The 20569-nt window shown below is 40.9% G+C and overlaps 1 protein-coding gene across 4 annotated transcripts in view; it reads right to left on the reverse strand.

Moving 5' to 3' along the window:
- The window catches only part of App (amyloid beta precursor protein), a 226599-nt gene that overhangs the window by 123472 nt on the left and 82558 nt on the right, over positions 1-20569 (reverse strand). For all 4 annotated transcript variants that reach the window (XM_021658341.2, XM_021658340.2, XM_021658343.2 and 1 more), the window contains exons 4-5: positions 3788-3900; positions 1372-1565 (exon numbers count right to left, since the gene is read on the reverse strand). In XM_021658341.2, the coding sequence (XP_021514016.1) occupies positions 1372-1565; positions 3788-3900 (307 nt within the window). The remainder of the gene's footprint in view (positions 1-1371; positions 1566-3787; positions 3901-20569) is intronic.

Below are 20569 nucleotides of genomic sequence, written 5' to 3' on the forward strand. Positions count from 1 at the left end.
GCCAAATAGTGAGCAAAGGTCATTTAGTGGAGACCTAAAGCTATTTAGTGAAAGTTATCTAGGACCCTAACTCATGGGTGATAGACTGTGAGGACCATCCGTTTGTTAGAGCATCCGTGAAAAAACATCCCTATGGTATCTTGCAGGCACCCTATTTAACACATGAAAGCACTCTTCCTGTCTCCTGCAGCAGCTAATCACCTTCCCCCTTTCCTGCCTTCTCCCTATATAAGTTGGGTAAAAATTTCTAATAAATGAAGCTTTGATCAGACAAACAGACTTGGCTTCCTTCCTTGTGCTTCTCGTCCCTTTTCCCCATTTCTTCCACTCTCCTCCCTTAGGAATCCATGTTGAAGCCCCACTGGTCAGGGCATAGATGGATAGATGCAAATGGTAAAAAGGGAAAATAAAAGACTGTAACACACACAAAAAAAGTTCTGATAAACTCAGGCAACTGGCACTAAAATGAAGCCTCATCTCATTGATAGGAAAGACAGGATTCCTCGGTAAGTTCTTGCACATTAGTAAAATGGTTAGAAACATTACGTGCACATGTAGAAAAACCCATGGAGGAAGTAAGGCAGCTTTACATTGTAACTATAAGTTTTGTGATTTGTATTTAGATCTTGGAAGGAAAGCATGACCCTCTCATTACGGGGAAGGCATAGTCTCAGTTCATCAATGAACCAGGCCATATGTCTAACTCAGAAATTCTGGTGCCATAGCTTTTTGATTTGAATATAGATAGTTGTCCTCAAGTGAAAATGGAGGTCAGGCAATGAAGGGGTTAAGATCCCAAGGAAAAGGAGGTAAAAATACATCTACAAGCAATCATGAAACTGAAGACAGTTAAAAAACTTTAGCAAGCACCTCTGAACTTTCCTAACTACACAAAGGAAGGAAAAAGTTGGGTGGTGAGAGTGGCTCGACCCACCCATCCAAAAGTAAACAAACCACAAACAAATAGAAAACAAAAAAAGAAATCCTCAAAAGTAAGTATGCAAACACAAACCAAATCTTCCTTAATATTTTTGTATGGAGCTCATGAAAAGAGTATCTAAAAGTCTTTCCAAATGACAGACCAAAATGGAATGCCACAGCAGTGACCTTGTATCCTTCCCGGGAGAACTACCACGGAGAGGCTGGTAGTGGGGTTTGATCAGTATTTTTGACAGTAACACATATGGCTAAGTTATTTCATGAGGGTACTTCAGTAACACTAACAGTAAGTAGCACACAATAGTCACAGCAGCACTTCGGGGTTAGATGTTTCTGCTGTCGGCCCATGTAACAGGAGTGAGAGGGACCTTTTCAGTGAGACCTAAACACACATTCATAGATGGTCCAGATGCAATGCAAAAGCTGCCTTACCCGCCGTCAGCGTAGTCGGTGTCTGCTCCACCCCACCAGACATCAGAGTCATCTTCCTCTGCGTCCGCAGAGTCCACGTTGTCGCTTTCCTCAGCCAATGGGCAGCATACAAACTCCACCCCGCGGAACTTGTCGATGCCACAGGGCAGCAGCATGCCGTAGTCGTGCAAGTTAGTGCCCTTCTCACTGCATGTCTACAAAAGGACGGAGGAGACGGTGAGGGCACGGAGATGCGCAAACCGCAACCCAGCCGGGACAAGCAGCATGGACAGACACACAGGTAACCGAGTTCAGAAGGCAAGGACGCTTTGCTGCCTCAGTGCTTTTCTAACCTGCTCTTCAGCCTGGGCTCCGTGGTGTTCTGCTTTCTCTTGTTATCTTGATATGTGGGACAGAGAGATGGGCCAGTGGTTAAAGCACTTGTTCTTGCAGTGGACCCCTGACCCATCCCCAGAACCTACCTGACGGTTCTCAGCCTTCCCTACCTCCAGGCTATGTAATCCAATACCCTCCTCTAACTCTGTGGTCTGTGTGGGCACAGCCATACACTTGCTGCACAAATGTACATATATGTATGTATATTTAAAATCTTTAAAAAATGTGTTATGACGCTTACAAAGTAAAGGTTAAAAGAAAACTGGTTCAAGAAGGCTAACCATGGGAACAAACAGCAGGGAAAAATTTATGATTTTGGCTGTGATGGCTTATCAGGAGTGGAAACCTCCTTCCACATGCCCTACCAACTCCGACCTCCACCCCAGATAAAGGTTTCTCACACTCAGTTTCACCTTGTTCTGGAAATTCTGTCTCTTGGCTCATTTCCCAGAGTCACAGTCCCAGAAAGGAAGAGCCTGTCCTCCATAGCAACAAAGAATCAGAGTTCACAATAGTGAGATTTCTTTTTCAGTTATCAGTGCTAAGAGAGAGCTGAGAAACCATCTCCCGATGACAGAGAAAAGATTAATAATTCAACATGCCTTGGGAAACAGTAAAGATATTACAGGTGTATTTTAACCTCACAGGAATCAACAGCTTGTTTCTTAGTAGAAAAGTAGTTTTCCTCTGAACACTCAGAAGAAATGCAAAATGACGTTATCAGTTGGGAAGCTGGGCTTAAATCATGTGGTTGGCTTTAACCTCAGGCTGGTCCTCAACTTCCAAAATCATTTTTATGTAAAGAACGTTCTGTTTTACTGTGAGTCAGAATATAATATTTTATGAAAGGTATAAATAAAGTTAATTTTTTTCCCTTTCATTCTTGAATCTCAACAGGTTTGACATTTTGGACCAAATCATTTGCCAAGGAGCCAGGCCTGGTGGTACAGACCTGTAGTTCTGGCTACCTGGAAGGCTATGGTGAGTTCCAGGCCTGATTGAACTATAGAGTGAGTTCAAGGGCAAACTGAGCCATTCAGCAAAACTCTACTTCATATCTCAAAACACAAATGAGAAACATAGCAGGGATACAGGTCAGAGAGGGAGTATAAATTGGCACGCAGGAGGTGCTGGATTCAATCCCTGGTAGCAAGATAAAGAACTGTTTAAGGGAGGCGTCTGCCCTGTTCACTGCAGGGTTTTCAGCAGACTGCTCATCTCTGTGGTGGCCCCTACAGCTAGGACAAGCAAAAACGTTCCTAGGAAGGAACAGGAATGCAAAAGTGACCCTCGCAGTGAACCTGTGAGCTGGATAAAAGATCCTAATTCTAGAACACTGGTGCTACCATCTTGACACAGCCACTTAGGAGAAAAACATTATAATTACGTCAGAGGGACAGGGCAGTTTTGAGGGTGATAATTTACAAAGTAGACAGTGCATTCTTTAACATTCCACTGATTTACCCCAAAGCAGTGGCTAGCAAAGGGCTGAGTATGCCACTGCAGACTGGCTCATGTGGAAATGAATGTGTCGGTGTAGCCTGGTGAATATAACCTGGAGGGTTTAACTTAATAACTGTGACCTTAGAGGTGGTGGGGGGCATGTGGCTTCCTTGTTCTCCTACTGCATTCACTGGTTGCTAGTTAAATTATGCAAACCACCTGGAACAAAAGCAACACTAGAAAATAAACTGAAAACGATGTGCATCTTAAGGTTACACCTATTAAAGATGACAGTTTCATGTTCTCTTTTAAGATGAGGCCCAGATTTGTTACTAATGAGTGCTGTTTCTGCCCATTAGAGCTGCTTGTGGATGGAGAAGTACAAATATGTGCAGAGACATGGAACACAGCAGCTTGTTGGAATTTCTGTTCAGTGGCATTGAAAAAAAAATTACTCTAAAAAAGTAAACTCAATGTTAAGCCACTTATGTTACTTGTACATAGCTTCCATAAAGAACTTGTTGCTTTCAACAACCCTCTAAAATGTCTTTATATGCCCCCAGGAGATCTCTTCAAAAAAGCAGTCACAGGCAGGTACCTCTTTGGCAACAGTGTGCCAGTGAAGGTGGGTCTCGCAGACATCCATCCGCTCCTGGTGGAGAAACTTGCACTTGTCGGGAACGAGAAGAGCATCGCTTACAAACTCACCAACTGCAAGAGAGCAAAGCCACTCTGTGTCACTCTGTGTGTGCTTGCTGACCTCACTATGCAGACACCAAGGCTAGAACGAGGTCAGAGAACTTTCCCAGCTTCCAATGCCTGAAAACCCCACCAAGACCCCAGGACCTTAAACAACTGGCTTCCTCGCCACCGTGACCTTATATCCATTTATAAGTTCCCTGCATGTGTGGCCTTGATGGTTTTAAGTTCCCTATATAGTCCCACTGTCCTCTCCTTTAACTAATCTCAGTTTCTGCCTCCATATAAGTGTTGTACAACTAATCACTGATATTCACTGTCAGCAAGGAGTAAGATATAAAAACAGACATTTTCAATTTGAGAAGTGTCAACATGTATGTCTAATTCTGTATTTTGGTATTTTTAAACTGCCTTCAAACTATTAAAGACTATAGCGCTGTTAAATGTTAAGCCCTAAACATCACTTACATTCAAATAAATTATGGAATCTGTTTTCTTTGAACTCTGCACTTCATGTGAAATGTTCCTAGGCATGACTGGCACTGAAGATCTAGGAATATTACATAATGCCCTTCAAAATACTCACAAATTCATAAGAGTGACAGATTAACTGTGGAAAACAACTTATAAGCTGAGAAATTAATTTCTTGTGGTTTTGTTCACTGTGGTAGCCCTGTGCTTCAGCACAAAATCTGTACACAATAGCTAATGAATATCTGTTAACGAATGAGGAGGTTGAATTCTGTACTAGAATGAAGCGAGTACGGGGCCATCAGGTTGAACGAATCTGGCTGGGTGTACTAGGTGGGTCTTCAGGTAGAAATAACTACGAAGATTAGTCTAAACAGACAAGGAGTATGCCACAAAGAGAAGTTTCACAGTGTATGGAAAGTATCTCATTTATCATCTCAATTTCGCTGCTGCAAAAGTAAAATTCTCCGACGAACACAACGTAAGAGAGAAAGCATTTTCTGACTCAGGGCTCAAGGGTACAGTCCATCACGGTGAGGAAATAAAGACAGTAGGAGCCTGAAACAGCTGTTCCATCCCATCTACAGTCAGGAAGTAGAGAACGATGAATGCAGCCTGCTACTGAGCTCCCCCTTTTCATTTAAGCAGTCCAGGATCCTGGCCACCTACACTGGCTAAAGTTTTCCACTCCGGCACACTTAATAAGATAATCAGCCGCAGGCATGCTCAGAGGCCAGTATGCCACGTGATTCTAGACTCTATCAATCTGATGATTAGCCCTCACCAGCTCACTATTACATCCCTATCCCTGAGGTAGCTCTGCCAAACATGCTTATCCTGGAGGGAGAGAAAGAAAGGGAGGGAGGGCAAAGGGCACTTCAAAACTTCTCACCTGGACAAAAAAATAAAGCAATTGCATCATGCATGTCACTGCACACAGCCATGATGTCATCTCCTACAAATCCATTTCCCAAGTGAGAAACCTTCTGCCAAGAAACCTGCCTAAGACAACATGCCCCTCAGGAGGTTGTAACCTAGTTCCAGAGCTAAACAGATACAAAGTATAAGGAAAGAAATAGCAACGCAAATGATGTCACAGCTTTCTTTTACAACAACAATAAGCAAACCAACTCAGAAAAGGCAGAGAGTTCAAAAAAAGGCAGTCTTTTCCTAAACAAACACACCTTTCCCAGGTGTACCACTCAGAGTATCTGAGGTCAGGCAACCAAACCTGGCTGCCAGAAGAACACCTAATGACAGAAGTATTTCAGGACAAGGCTATAGAAGGCCAGCAGTAACCACAGGCCTTAACATAGCCACCTTAGTTAGCACAGTCAGCCATATTTGCAACTGTCCAAAATACTAAGTGACATTTTTCTGTTTCATAAGTAATTATTGAAAACATTAAATGCCTGGCCTAAGACTAGTAAGATTGAATCCGTTTGTGAGATGATAAAAAGTAAATATAGGACATTCTCGATCATGGTCTGAATGAATTCTTGGGGTGCAAGTGGAAAAACTGGTGCCAAGCAACACAATCAAATTCATCAGTTTCCATCTTTCCAGGGCTAGATTACAATACTGAACCAGTCTGGGAAGGATACTTCAGGAAAATGCAATGCCTGTTCCACAGGGCAGCCACTGCATTAATTACATCCTAACAACTGTTCATTCTAGTTTAAAAGGATATTGGAAATTTTAATTTGCAAATATTTTGCCTCATATTGCAAAGATGACTGCAAGCTGCTAATATTGCCTCTAGCTAAAGAAAATTGCTTTAATACTAGTTACTTAAAATAAGCCCTCGGGACAAAGGTCAAAAGGGAAAGCTCATTGTGCCCCTACATTAAAATGAAATTTAGCAACGGGCAGCACTTATCTTCCCCTGGGGGTTGGGAAAGCATATTAGAACGCTACTCATCAGGAAGGTGGAGAGGTTCAATTATAAAAATCTCGCCCCGAGTTTGAGAGAGAGAGAGAGGCTGGAGAGATGGCTCTGTAGATAAGAGTAGGCACACTGCTGCTGAGTTCAGTTCCTAGAACCCACGTTTCAGCTCCAGCTGCAGTGTGAGCCAAGACCTCTGACCTCTGTGAGTATCTGCATTCATGCGCAGGTTGCCACACTGTAGCCACATACACATCATTAAAGATGAAAATAAATAATTAAAAATTCTTTAAGAATTGAGAGGATTGAAGCCTTTACACAAATTTGTTAGAATGTTTTTTTTTTTTTTTAATCTATGCTAGGACCGAGTTTAGTTTTATGGGAAATCTATGTTTTGATGTAAACTTAACAGTAACATGAAAACTAAAATTTACTGTTTTTTTTTTAAATCTATGATAGGCATTACCTAGGGTTTCCACACACAATGATGGGTGCTTTAGGTTTTAAAATAAACTCGTTTTTGTGGATTCATGTTTGAAGTACAAAAATTTCTTAACAGAATTCAGATGAAGGAAGCAAATGCTCAAAATAAAGAAAGAATCATAATGAGAAGTTATGCTCATGTCTACATATTGTCTAGGAAATTAGGCACCATTTACTCTAAATGGAAAATTCTCCAAAATACACTAGGCTTGTTTATTGGTAGCCACACACACTGTTTTTATACAAAAAACTAAAAATTTCATATTTAAAGCACAAATGCAAATTTCAGTGGAGAGAGGGTTTTTAAAGTAAATAAAATGTGGACTTGGCTGCTGCTTGGCTGAAGTCTTGGGCAAGTATGCAAAGATGCCGAATTCAATAGGGACCCTGCAGGCTTCCACCCGCTGGCTCTGGTGGTCTGTGAGAACAACTGTCTAGCCTAAATTGCCTCATTTTGTATATAGGCGGGAAGAAGTCTAGGACAAGTGGCTTGCTTGTAGAGCCAACAGGCAGCAGAACTGAGCTGAAATCCCAGGTGTCCATGCTCAGGACCCTCCAAATCTTGACTCACAATGGTTTATCTGACCAATTTCCATTGGCTCTTATTTTTAAAAAATGATTTATTCTAAGCCTGTGAAACACTGTAATGTTATGATCTACAATGTGGTCAATCTGGCAATTAAAAATAAAACTAGACTAAAATTATCCAGTAAGTCACATAAACTGGCTAGGAATCCGTTCTGCTGCATCAATTAGAACACACTGGACAGTGGATCAAATGCAGTGGAATTGTGTGACACCAATGAGACCTTTTTGTACCGTCATTTTAAAACAACTTTTCTCATATCCTGTAGTCAGAAGGTAGATCCATGGAAACTTATACTTCATGTCCGTGCCCCAGGCAGAATGGGCCAAGGTTTGGAAGTTTTCTGTTATGAGGCTTTCCAGTGCTAGTAGGGAGGGAGACCCTCCTTCCAGAGATCCCCCCCCCCCCCGCCCAACAGAGTGCATTTTTTTTTGTTTTCGTTTTTCTGTTACTGCTCAAATTGAGCTGCAAGGGAGCCTAAAAGCATTACTGAGCACATCAGTACCGTTACACAAGAGAACTTCGAATTCTTCGAGAAAGGAAAACACAGGAATAGATTTTAAATGGGTGAAAATGTGTTCAGAAGCAAGAATGCATTTCCAATTTTTATATTATGCCTTTATAAAAAAATTATTCCAGGAGAGGTAGGAGTATAAACACCCACTACCAGAAACATGAGGCAATCCCACCAGTCTACCCCACAGGGAAACATAAGAGGGAACCAGTGTGAGCCAATTGAGTAAAATTTCTCAGAACTGAGAATGTTTTTCAGAGTCATAATGGTTTTTGAAGCAACTGATTTCAAAGCTAAAGCTGCCATACATTCATTCCCTGAGGCAAAAAGATCTCAGAGTGAAACATATATATTTCCAGCTGGAGTGAAACCTCAGGCAATACAGCACTTGGCTTGCAAGCATGGACATGTGAGTTTGATCCCCAGAACCCACTTAGAAAAAAGTATGATAAAGCATTAATTATAATCCCAGTGCTGGGGAGGTAGAGATTCCTGGGCTTGCTGGCCAGCCTGCAAGCTTGGATATCTCCAACCACGAAAAGCCCTATTTCAGACAACAAGGTGGGGAGTATCTGAGAAATGTCAGCCACGTTGTCCCTGACCTCTACATATGTGCATCTGCATGGATTTGCAGACACACACACACACACACACACACACACACACACACGTAGACACAGACATATACACACAGAGACAGACACATACACACGCATGCATGCATACTTCTATGAATTCTCAAGGGTAGAATATAAGTGGCCTGAAGGATATGGATGAACAACTCAAAGGGTCTGAAGGCCACTGGATTTCTGCCTCCATTCTTGTCTCAAAGGCTGGATGGAGATGATCGTTAAAGGGGGTAGGGGTGTAGCACTGAAAAATCACTAAGCCTCACTCTCATGTGTAGGAGCCTGCCTCAGCAGCAATGTAAGATGAGAATGTTAGTTAACTCTTAGCACCATCCTGGAGCATCTCTTAGGAATTCATAGCAGTTTTATCCATTGGATTCAGAACCTTGTAAAAGATGCAGCTACAGTAGTCACGTTTTTAGTTTTCTGAGGAAAGGGTGGCAAGAGAAAACATGTAGCCAACCAGGTCACACATGCAGGAAACAGTAGAGCTGGGAGAATTAAGGGAATTCATTTTTATGAGGCACTCAAGCCAATGTCCATGGCAAAGGTGCTCCACGGATTACTAGTGCCTTTTCCTCAGTGACCACCTGCCGGCCTTGTCTTCTAGTAGTGATAGCTACAGTAGAAGAGACAGCAGCAGGTACTCGTCAGTACTTACTGCGACTAATGTGGCAACTGCACGCAGCAGGGCCACAGTTATTATCCCTCTTCTGCGGCAGCCTCACGGGTGAGGTGTTGCTTTTGTACATTCCAACAAAATTTATAAGGTGGTAAATAAGAGCACCAGTCAAGAGGGTGGGGCGATGTCCCCAGATGAGAGCAATGGCCCTCCAACTCTCACAGGGGTTAATGCTTAAGTCCTGGTATCTTCAAACACCTCTCCCTACTCCAAAGAAGCTTCAATGGATCCCAGGCTCAACTGTTCACTGCAGGTTATTTACATTTCCCTTAGGGCTGAGGATATAGGGAAGGGACAAAAGACACAATAAAATTAACATTCTAGAGGGAAGTAATAAAGAACAAATTGTTAGCTGGTAAATATTAGGGAGAAAAAGTGAAGGAGTGAGAGAGCAGGAACTAATCTTAGGGACATGATATAGAATTTTACTGGGTGATGAGAGTGAATAGGACATTTGAATAGGTTGGAGGAAGTGAGAAAAGAAAAAGAAAACATCCTGTGTCCAGATGGAAAACACTCCAGCCACAGAGCAAGGGGTACAGAAGTCCTTGGCAAACACATGCTGATGAGCTCAGACAGAAACAAGAGGTGGAGAATTCTCAAGGAATAATAATTTGCAAGAGATCATGGGTTGGTGAGGGCAGACTACATGGCTTTCAACTACAAAACTGAATAGCATTCTTGAGAAACACAGGAAGAGCGGAGGTTTTCACAGTTATTAGCATCATAGGAGACAGGGTTGGAAAGAGGTGGATGAAGTTGGGGTTGTTGCAACTATCCGCGTGAGAGCAGGATGACAACCACAGACTGAAAGTCAGATCTAAAGGATCCCGTAGAGAAGAAACAACTAGAAGACCCTCCCCACTGAAGATGAGCAGCATCAGCTGTTTCTCATTGTCCTGCTAAATGTATAAACAAGCAAATAACCATGCCAGATTTATGTACTCTTTACACTACTACACATGTACATATCAGAATAACTACAGCCCTAAGAAATGTTTACTCATATTTACTTGGAAAACTTTGTTTTACCACTTTAGATGCACTGGCAGACTACAACTTAGGTGCACTGACAACAGACAGGGAAACTGCTCATGTATGGCGAGAATACTTTCAGAAGTGGCCAAATGCTTCTTTACCCACTCAGCATGTGAGGGAGTTTTGCTTCATAGTGTGGGTCACTTCTGGGTTCTCAGGAAGAACACGTGAGTAAAGCGTTTACACGGGTCTGTAAAGTGACTACACTGTCACCCAGCACGTCCCTGTAACTATTACAATAATAGTTGGCAGATGGGTTTCTTGAGAGAACTCATTGACAGATGGCAGAAACTCAGTGGAAGGTTCAAGACAAGCAAAAAGCAAAAGAAATGAAAGCTAGGAGTTTCATTTAGATCTTTCAGACTTATTCAAGTGAGTTGAGTTCAGCCTCACATACAGACCACACGCAGACAGACACTCATTCCTGAATGATAATAGTGAGATGAAATAGAAATAGCCTATTTCACTAATAGCCTAACTGTTTCACTAATAGCCTAACTGTTCCTCTTTATTAATAATACTGGTTTTGGAATAATAAAGATATTTTCCAAATATAATGACTAAAATGGTTAATAACTTTAAATTTTAAGAAAGCTTCATATAGGTGCTATAATTCTGATAATGTTATCATCAGTGCATTCTGAAATGATTGATGGAGGCAAAGGAAGGTGAAGCCAGATCCTCACAGTGAGGTGCGAGTTCATAGACAAGAGCAGGACGTAGAATGGTCTACTTGGAATAGAGCACGTTTGGATCAACAGGGTTCACTCCTACAGAAGCTAATAGAGATATGAAGAGCTATAGAAGTGTCTACACAAATACATAACATAAGAGTGAGGAGGAACAAGTGGATTTCTTTGCTCTATAGGCAAGAAAGCAGACATTTCAGGAGCAATGAGCACAAAAAGTCTAGCTACTGGACTTATATGTTATTCTCCAATAACAGGAAATAGGACTACGGAGAAATGGTTGATTCAAAGATTTGGGAAGAAAATAAAATAAAGATGACCCTATAGCATCTTGTCAGAATCACGACATTTTTAAGGGAGGGTATATCAAATGAACACACACACACACCCTAGGACAGGTTTATATGTCAACATATAATAGGAATACTATGAGCCTAAGTGATGAAACACTGGAAAAAAGACAATCTCCTAAGCAAAAGAATTCCAAATAATTTACACATAACATACTATTCTAGGAAAAGTGGGGCATAGTTCTCTACTCCAGCTGTAGACTGCATGCAATGACTTTCTTTAAAAAATAAAATATGTGTGCTTGTTATAGTTCACATACACTTTATATATTTTATATGTGTGCTCAAATCATTCCAACTTTAGCTATTGGGAATTGCCTCCTGTACTTTAAAAACTTTGTGTTTCTGACAAGATGCTGTAAGGTCATCTTATTTGTATTCTGTACAACTCTTAGAACCAACGATTTCTATAGTCTCATAGGGTGTGGTCCTCAAAGGGGGAGAGGAAAATCCTTAGGTGAACCCTGATAACCCCCTCAGCCCTGTGATTAAGTATCACATCTGAAATGAAGTACCATGAAGCAATGTGTATCCTTATATGACGTAGGAGAAGAGAGTCTTTATTTCCATGACCTTCCTTCTAGGCAAAGCAAGAGAAAATTCCATAGTAAAGATGTCCTCCAAATGAAAAAAAGATCCCATACTGTCAAGGGCAAACTGTCAAGGGCACTTAGAGACAGGCAGCTAAAGGGATGCTAAGGGATTTTATGTTTCAGTGCAAAATGGTTTCCTGGATGAAATCCTAGAACAGAAAAAGAATACTGGACAAAACCTAAGCGACTGTAAACAAAGTGTGGATCTCAGCTAATAATAATATCAAAACTGACTCATTGGGGCAAACGGACTACATTAAAATGAGCTGTTACCATAGGGTAGTCAGATGACATGTCTAAAGACTATCACCAATTTTGGTGTTTTGTTTGTTTTTTGTGGTAAATCTAAAATGGTCACAAAAATATGAGAAAAAAAATCCATGCATAAAGGGTTTTTGTTTGTTTGCTTGTTTTGGTATTTTGAGACAGGGTTTCTCTGTGTAGCCCTGGTGGAACTTGAGACCAGGCTGGCCTCAAGCTCATACACATCTGCCTGCCTCTGACTCCCCAGTCCTGGGATTAAAGGTGTGTGTCACTACTGCCTAACCATGCATACATTTTTACAAATTAATCATACACTTATGTGCCACCTCATCAATACTGCATTCTTCAAAAAGCATATATGAAATTACTATGGCTGACAAGAATTGGTGTTAGAATGGTTGCACTTTACATCTAATTTGCAGTACTTGGCTATTTTTTTTTTTTAGCAAAAAAGAATGTGTGTGTGTGTGTGTGTGTAGCATATAGCATTTAAATTCTAAGATTCCAAGAATTTTTTTAATCACATAATTGTCAACAACAACAACAAAACAATCCCCCGTGCACATTTAACTTTTTCTTAGGAAGCAAAACTAATTGTAGAATCCAGTTCCCCTTCACAAATGAGGAGCCCCATGTCAGAAGAGGCTCAGTGATGGACCCTAACTATCAGCCAAAAGTTTACTTTTCAGTACAGCATTACTTCATGGATTCTACAGTGGTTTCCTTCCTGAAGGAGGTAAGCCCCTGTTTCTGCTGCCTCTTTTTGACTACATTTCACTAACCGTTAATTACGTTCTTGGTTAGGCCAATCACAAGTCTTTTGTTATGTGTAATGATTTCAGCTTCTGTGTATGCTACACTTCTGTTATGCCAAGTCCTTGTGTGCAGTGCATGTATGAGGTCAAAGGACGACTCTGAGGCATTGTTGTCCTCCTCCACCCAAGGCTCTGGAGACCGAACCCAGGCTGCCAGGCACAGCAACAGTTCTTACCTACTGAGCCATCTTGCCAGCACCACATTCTAAAATTTCCAGTTACACAAAGTCAGAGAGGCTGGAGATGCAACTCAGTGGCTAGAACAGTGTTTTTGCAGAGGACCACATCTGGTTCCCAGTACCCAGATTGACTGGATCACAACTAGGGTATCTGATGCTCTCTTTTGAACTCCATGGACACCTCACTCAAACATTCACTTAAAAATTAATCATTTTTAAAAAGCTTCTAGATTTGTAGCCAATATAATAAGAGGGATCTAATGATTTCCATATAAGAACTCTATTTTTCTTAACCATAATGCTGCTTTGCTTCAATTTAGGGTTTTGAAAATTGCATATGCCAAAGATTATCTTGTGGATGAGACTCAAATATAAAACACACTTATATTTCATATATATAAGTGTGACCTATACATATGACCTACCAGTAATTTTATACATTTTTGTTTTTTCAGTGTCTTTAACACTTTCTGTTTCAACTTCCAGAGTGCTGAGGCTTATCAGAGAGACCATGCTGACCCTTCACTAAAATACCTTTCATGATTTTGTGTATGAAACAATTTTTCACAGTATGGGATCTTTTTTCATTCATGGCAGGATGGTGGTATTTTAACAGTTTCCAATTATGAAGCTTTGTGGATCTCAGATTTTACGGTAAGAATGCTCAGTCTGTTATAGGGGTGACTCTATTAAAAATGCTTACTGGCCAGAGGAATGCAAATAAAAACTGAAACCTAGCATAATTTTAAGTGAATACTCAGTATCACTGAGTACCAGTAAATGCCAACCTGCCCCACCCGGAGCTGTGTCCATAGAGGATACAAAAATGAGGCACACACATGCAGAGCCTCACCAAGAGCAGCCTGCTCCAGTAGAAATATAAAGTAGGTCACATATGTGGTTTCAGCAATATATGTTTTCTATATTTGGTATATATTAAATTAACGTTAATACACGTTATCCTATATTTTGTCTTTTCAATGTAAAATCATTACAAAAATAGCTATTAAAACATGCTGCATTTCCCCCCCATGGCGCTACTCTTCTACACAAGGTGTGCCTTCGTACTTTCAAAGCCGTCTGGACTAGGTATGTTTCAGTGCTGTACAGCCATGTGTGGCTGGTGGCCAACAGAGCACAACAGACCTTGCATCAGATCTGAAAGATCAGGAGTTCCTTTTGAGGACCAATGAGCTCAGTGCAGACAGGTAGGGCTTATGGGGGAACGTGCAAAGCGCAGAGAAACAGGAGACTGAATCTGAATAAAACCGGGTACTGATACCGCACAGTTTTATTCACCATGCGAGCATACTCTGCTTTAGATACTGAGAGGTATGCCTCCAGGACCTGATTTGTTAGCCGCCCTAAACTGCCCTGCTTCCCCATCACGCTTTCTACAGTCCTGCTGTTACACTTTATATATATGGATAGGTGACTAGCACACATGTGGAAACTGAAGCATGGTGTCCTCCAGGCCTCATCCTCCTCTGGCTAAATTCAGTCTTGTTTCCTAGGAGCTTAAAAGCCCACACTGCAGGGACACCCTCCTAAATTATGTTGTTTCTTGAAAACACAAATATCTTCACTGGCTGCTTTCTCCCAACACTTTCCTTTTTTTTTTTTCCTGCCTCATTAAAAAATTCCAACCACATATTTTTTTTTTAAAAAAAGGTGTAATTAATTAGAGTTATATGTGGTGATTTAGAAAAAAAAAAAGAAAAAAGAAAAACAAGTAATTACTTACAAAATGCCAACCAGGCTGAGCTACAGTGAAGAGAGACAACCACCAGTTATCAGCAAAACCTTAAATCATACTGGGAAGTAGAAATACCCAGCATGCCCTTCTGTATGCCATATTCAGAAACCCCTGTGCGAAGCAGGCTATAATCAAGACAGGAAGAGGCACTTAGACAGAGAGTTTCTGCCAGAGCTCCAGCCCAGCACTCTCCAGAGCCTGCCTTACTCTTCTCAACCCTTTCCTCCTGGCCTAGCAAGCTGAAATCAACAACTGTTCTTTCAAGGTCAACAATGAAAGTTTGGTCTCAGCCCCAGGTTCCCTGATCACGTAATCACACCACTCCCCTCCTTATCATCAGTATTCTCAACCTGCTTCCCCCAATCGAGACAGCACGTGGTGAACGTTTTCTATCTGAAGCTCTTTCCTTCTCACCTTCTTCCCCATCTTTCAATAGTTTTGTTTATATAGAGCTCTGTCCTTTGTTCTGTGTTCATCTTCTGCTGTCACCAAGGTATACTGCCCATGCATAAGGATTCAACAGCCTTCTCTACTCTTGCAAGGGTGACTTTCCATTTGACAATTCTAGCCACAGGCTTGACACATCTACATACAGGTCATTGCTATTAGGAAACACACTAAATTCTGGGTGTCCAACCAACTTTTCAAATCCCATGATTGTATACAAGGAACAATGGTCCATTTCTTATTGGTTCAAATATCTTAGAAGGAGAAGAGAATATTAATAAGATATCACAGCACTAAACAAAAATCAGCTATGAGGAAATGAGGCCACACCACTTGAAAATGGCACAGCTTTTAACTGGGCATCAGAACACTACTGCCAGCTTTCAGGGCTCCATGAAAACACAAGGAAGGAAAACTTGAATTCATCACTGTACCAGCAACACACCTAGGAGAGATGTGCAACATAGCAGCTAACTGAATTAAAAGGAGAGCAGGTTATCATGACTCATCAAGCTCTTTCAAGAATTATCTCAGTGGTGTTTTCACAAAAACAATGTTTTCAAAAGGGATGAGCCTCCAGATAAATGGGGACCTCTTTCTGTCACTGTCCTACACTGGTCTTAGAAAGTGTCACTCAGATTTGTAAACAAGGCTTAGTTTCATTATTGCAAATCAATTTTCTGGAGCTTATCACTCCTGAGAGAGCTGAAATAATTGAATTTCTGGATGCCTACGAAGGAAGATTTGGGCAAGAAGTAATTATATTAAGGCTTCAAAAGGTAGATCCCTAGCTATGCTTTAGCAGCAAATGCCCCGGGAGGATTCTGATCCACTTCTTAATGCAGTGTTTTAGAATGATGTGAGTTATGTGTCTATACCTGCTGATGCAAATAAAATCTAAGTAGGATAGGGATTTTTTGGTAACAGAACATAAACACAGCAGCTAAGCTTCACAGCAAATAAATAATGGCTTTGAAGAAGAAAGGGATATAGAATGTTTATACATACCTAGAACTACCTCTTCCTCACAGGCCTCAGGGATATCTGCAGTGAACTAAAGAGATACCTATAATTTGAGACTTTTTGTTGGCTCTGTACTCATAACCTAAGTAAGAAAGACTATTTCCAAGCTGACAAAATTCTGTGTCACATAGCAAAATGAGAACAAGCTGTTCCTCAACCTAATAATCTTCTTTTATCACCAAAACTTCAATCACAGATGTAAATAAATGGAGATTTCTGCTCCTTTTGCCACTTTTTCTGCTTGATTGAATTTGATAATGAAAATGTCTGTTCCTTTCAGAGGGAGCGCAAGTGTCATTCAGCTTTTACTCACAGGGAGAGAATGAATGCATTTGTTTGGATGTAAAATCATTTGAATATGCAAAATCATTTAAATATGCATCATTGCAAGCTGTGGCACATTCGTGCATGCAGCAGTTTAGAATTCTCTTCCTCAGTAAAGCTCTGCATCAAATGAAGGTGTATTCATGCTTCAAACATCTTCATACTCCACCCATCCTCCCCCGGTGCACATGGGCAGCCACGCCTTCCTTTCCAGGCTGGGTACTCAAGCAGAAAGCAGTGGAACAGTGCCAAAGTCCATTCCATTACCCTGAAGTCTTCCAGGTCAACAATCCAAAGTCACATGAAAAGACTGACTTTGGTTTACCTCTCCAGGGAGCAGATATTCTGAAGAGCAAGCATTCTGGGCAAGCAGAAACTGAGCCTTTAAATGCACTTAAATAAATCATTTCTCAAAATAAAAAGATACAGACAGAGTATTTGAAGAATTTTTATTAAACATTTAGAAAGGCGGACACCATGTGACTAAGGCTTACAGTTAATTAAAAGGGCTATCCCCCTTTCAAATAGCCCGATTTCTGCCTTCCTTGTAAAATGGTAACGATGGTTAAAATGCACATTCAAGGACAGTTGTCCTTAGGATCTGAGTTGTTTTACCCCAGAAATGTTGTGGTTTTGGAAAAACACTAAGGGAAACTGACAATATGTAGTGGAACCTTCTAAGCAAAGTGTGAGTAAGGCATACCACCCAACAGCGTTCACATTAGCTGGCTCTGCGATCTAAGCTTAAAACAACACAAAAGTTACAAAAATGTGTCTTTAAATTCACTCACAAGGAAGGAAAAGGAAGCCAGAGGTCACTTTCTCCTCTTGACTCTATGCCATAGGACAATCTACATATTCACCTCATCCTGAGATTATGTTCAAACTATTTAGCTCTCTTGAAGCCTTGACCCTCCAATTTCTAGGGCAGGAGGGACGGCTACTTACATAGATCCCTGGAAACTTGAACTTCACAAGCCTTACACAGTAGGCTGTCTCTTTGAGAAAACAGAGCTGATGTCTGAAAAGTCAAGTGAGTACAAAGGACATCTTTGATAACAAGTCCCATGTCAACAGAACATTCAACTACAACAATAAATAATAGGTCATATGTGTGTTTCCCTGGATTTTAAGCATTTGTCATTCTTGACTTATTAGGCAACTCTAGCTGGCATTCCTCCTACGTAGGCAACCTTCTGCATCTTGCATTTAACTCTTTCTTTCATCTATAGCTTTTAAATTTGTGTGTGTGTATGTGTGTATGTTCAGGCCAGTGCATGCTACTACGTATGTGGAGGTCAAAGGCAGCTCTCAAGGGTTATTTCTCTCCAGGATCTGGGGATTGGACTCAGCTTTCCCAGCCTGTACACAAGCATCTCTTCCCACTGAGCATATTGTTGGTCCCTAGTTACTAGTTTTAATATAAGCCTAAGTTCTCCTTACAGAATAAGGTAATTCCAAAATAGAGACCACACCTATATTTTAAGGAGATACTTTGCAACAAATCTTATAGTTACATGGAAGTATCCAAATGCACTTTAGAAGTCAAACTTAAGAATGTGTTAATTACACAGCACCACTTTAAAATACATATTAAAAAGCAGTACATGAATACTTGCCAGATGCTGGCAGCAGGGCTCCTAGTTTACATGGATTTAACCAGTTCTTATACAACAAACCCAGAGTCCAGGAGGCTTTGATAAAGGAAATGAACAGGGGTAGGAGTGTACATTCACAAACTTTCTCTCTCTCTCTCTCTCTCTCTCTCTCTCTCTCTGTCTCTCTGTGTGTCTGTCTCTTTCCCACCCTCTCTCTCTCTCTCTCTCTCTCTCTCTCTCTCTTTCACACACACACACACACACACACACACAAGCATACACCTACTTGCACATTTTTCAGAAGGCTGAGAATAACTCTACTCTTTGCCCATGACAGATTTTAATCATCCCAAATGGTATTCATAATAAATTGATAAAAATAGTATACTGCTTAAGCATGATTTGTTTAATTTAAACATTTTCAAATTCATCATTTATTAGTTCTGTTTTGTTTGGAAGAGTTGGAGCTTGAACCCAGGACCTCACTCATGGCAGGCAAGTGGTTGACCTCTGAGCTATATCATCCATTGCCCAGCATTTATTCATAAGGAACTGGCACATACCTTTCCTAAAATGTCCAAGTAAGCTATGAGCCAGTACTTGAGACATCACAGAGAATCTGAGACTCTTCCCACAGAAGAAACCTGGCCTTGGACACAATAACTCAGGACAGCCTTAGAGAAACCACTGCATGGATGGAATTTCCTGGCAAGCATGTGCACTGTATAAAATGAACAACCAAGAAGAAGTGCTGTAGAAAAACACCAATGTTTGGGATTTCTGAAGTACACAAACACACACAGCAAAACAAAAAAAAACAAAACAAAACAAACAAACAAAAAAAAAACAAGAGCATGCAATGGAAAACAGAGGATGAAAGAATACTCCATGGCACTGGGTTATACAGATAAGTGGAGGTGAAGAGATGGACTCTGATAATTCCTGATTGTGGAATAAGCCAAAGGCTAACAGGCTCTCATGGGATCTCTAACCACAACGGGAAGCAGAATTGTGAAGGACAGAGCAAAGACAGGAGCTCAAGAAATAAATACATGGGATCAGCACACTCAAGTGAAGGCCAAGGGTTCTCTGAAGAACAAAGAAAACATGAGAAGCTTAGACATTACTGATAATGGAAATCAAATGGTCAGTAGGGCAAAGGTCTTCATCAAGTCAAAGGTGAACTATAAGACTAAAGAACATCTTGAAGAAAACACACACATGCACACTGGCAAGATAGCTCACGAGGCTAAGATGCTTGACATACAAGTCTGGTGACTGGAAGGGAGGAACTGACTCCCAAAAATTGTCCTCTGATTTCCAGGCTTGTACCATAACACATAAACCTATGTATACACACAATGAGTGCATACACACAATAATAATTTTTCCTTCTTTTCCAATTAAAAAAATATGTTTGTTTGTTGTATATGTATGTATTCCTGAGTGTTTATACATGTACCACATGCATGCAGAATGCCCAGAGGCCCAAAGAGGGAATTGGATACCCTACTACTTTGGAGCTACAGACAGTTGTAAGCTACCCTTAGGGTGCTGGACCTGAAGTACTCTCAACTACTGAGCCATAATCTCTCCAGCTCCAAGAACAGATTTTAAAAATACAAACATGCATTGGTACCCACAGACTGAGACTCAATTTAGAATTTGGACTAGGATCTTACTATCAGAACAATGGTGGTTGATTAAAACCAAGGTTATCAACATTGAACTGGTAAAACATAGAGGAGTTTCCTGACATACTGACTATAATCATGATAGTATTAAATTTCCTAGCTGTGTTGATCTGCACAGGCTGCTTGTTGTCACCTTACGAAGTATTTGGCAGGAGAAGCTCCACTCTGTGGCTTCTGTCTTTCAAGAGATGTTCCTCCTTTTCCTTTTCCTTCCATCCCCCAGCATTCACTTGGATCTTCAGTTCATTCTTTCAATACATCCTGACAAGCAGGAACTAAGTGCTTTGACATGCTCTAAGCTCTGGGGCCTGGGGAGGGGGTGAGCTAACAAATGTCCTAATCAGCACAGAGCTTACATTCCACACAGAAACCAATTATCTCCAAATGCAAAAGCATCGAAAGAAAGCATTGTTAGTCTTCTGTACCATGAAGTATTTATTCCTAATAGAGCCCTACAATTATTCTTTTCCCTAAGCAGACTCTCAAATTCACTGATGTAATATTTTCGTGACATGATATCCTCTTAGTTGCTTGCTATTAAAACTGGAAAGTGAGACAACTTTCTTTAGTGATGTAGCCACTCATAAAAGTCGTGTAAACAAGCCCTTATCCATGCTCTTATAAGCAACCTGAAAGAAGGGGATCCCTAAAGAAGTAGGAG

This window comes from Meriones unguiculatus, chromosome 17, assembly GCF_030254825.1.
Source record: "Meriones unguiculatus strain TT.TT164.6M chromosome 17, Bangor_MerUng_6.1, whole genome shotgun sequence".
Taxonomy (NCBI): domain Eukaryota; kingdom Metazoa; phylum Chordata; class Mammalia; order Rodentia; family Muridae; genus Meriones; species Meriones unguiculatus.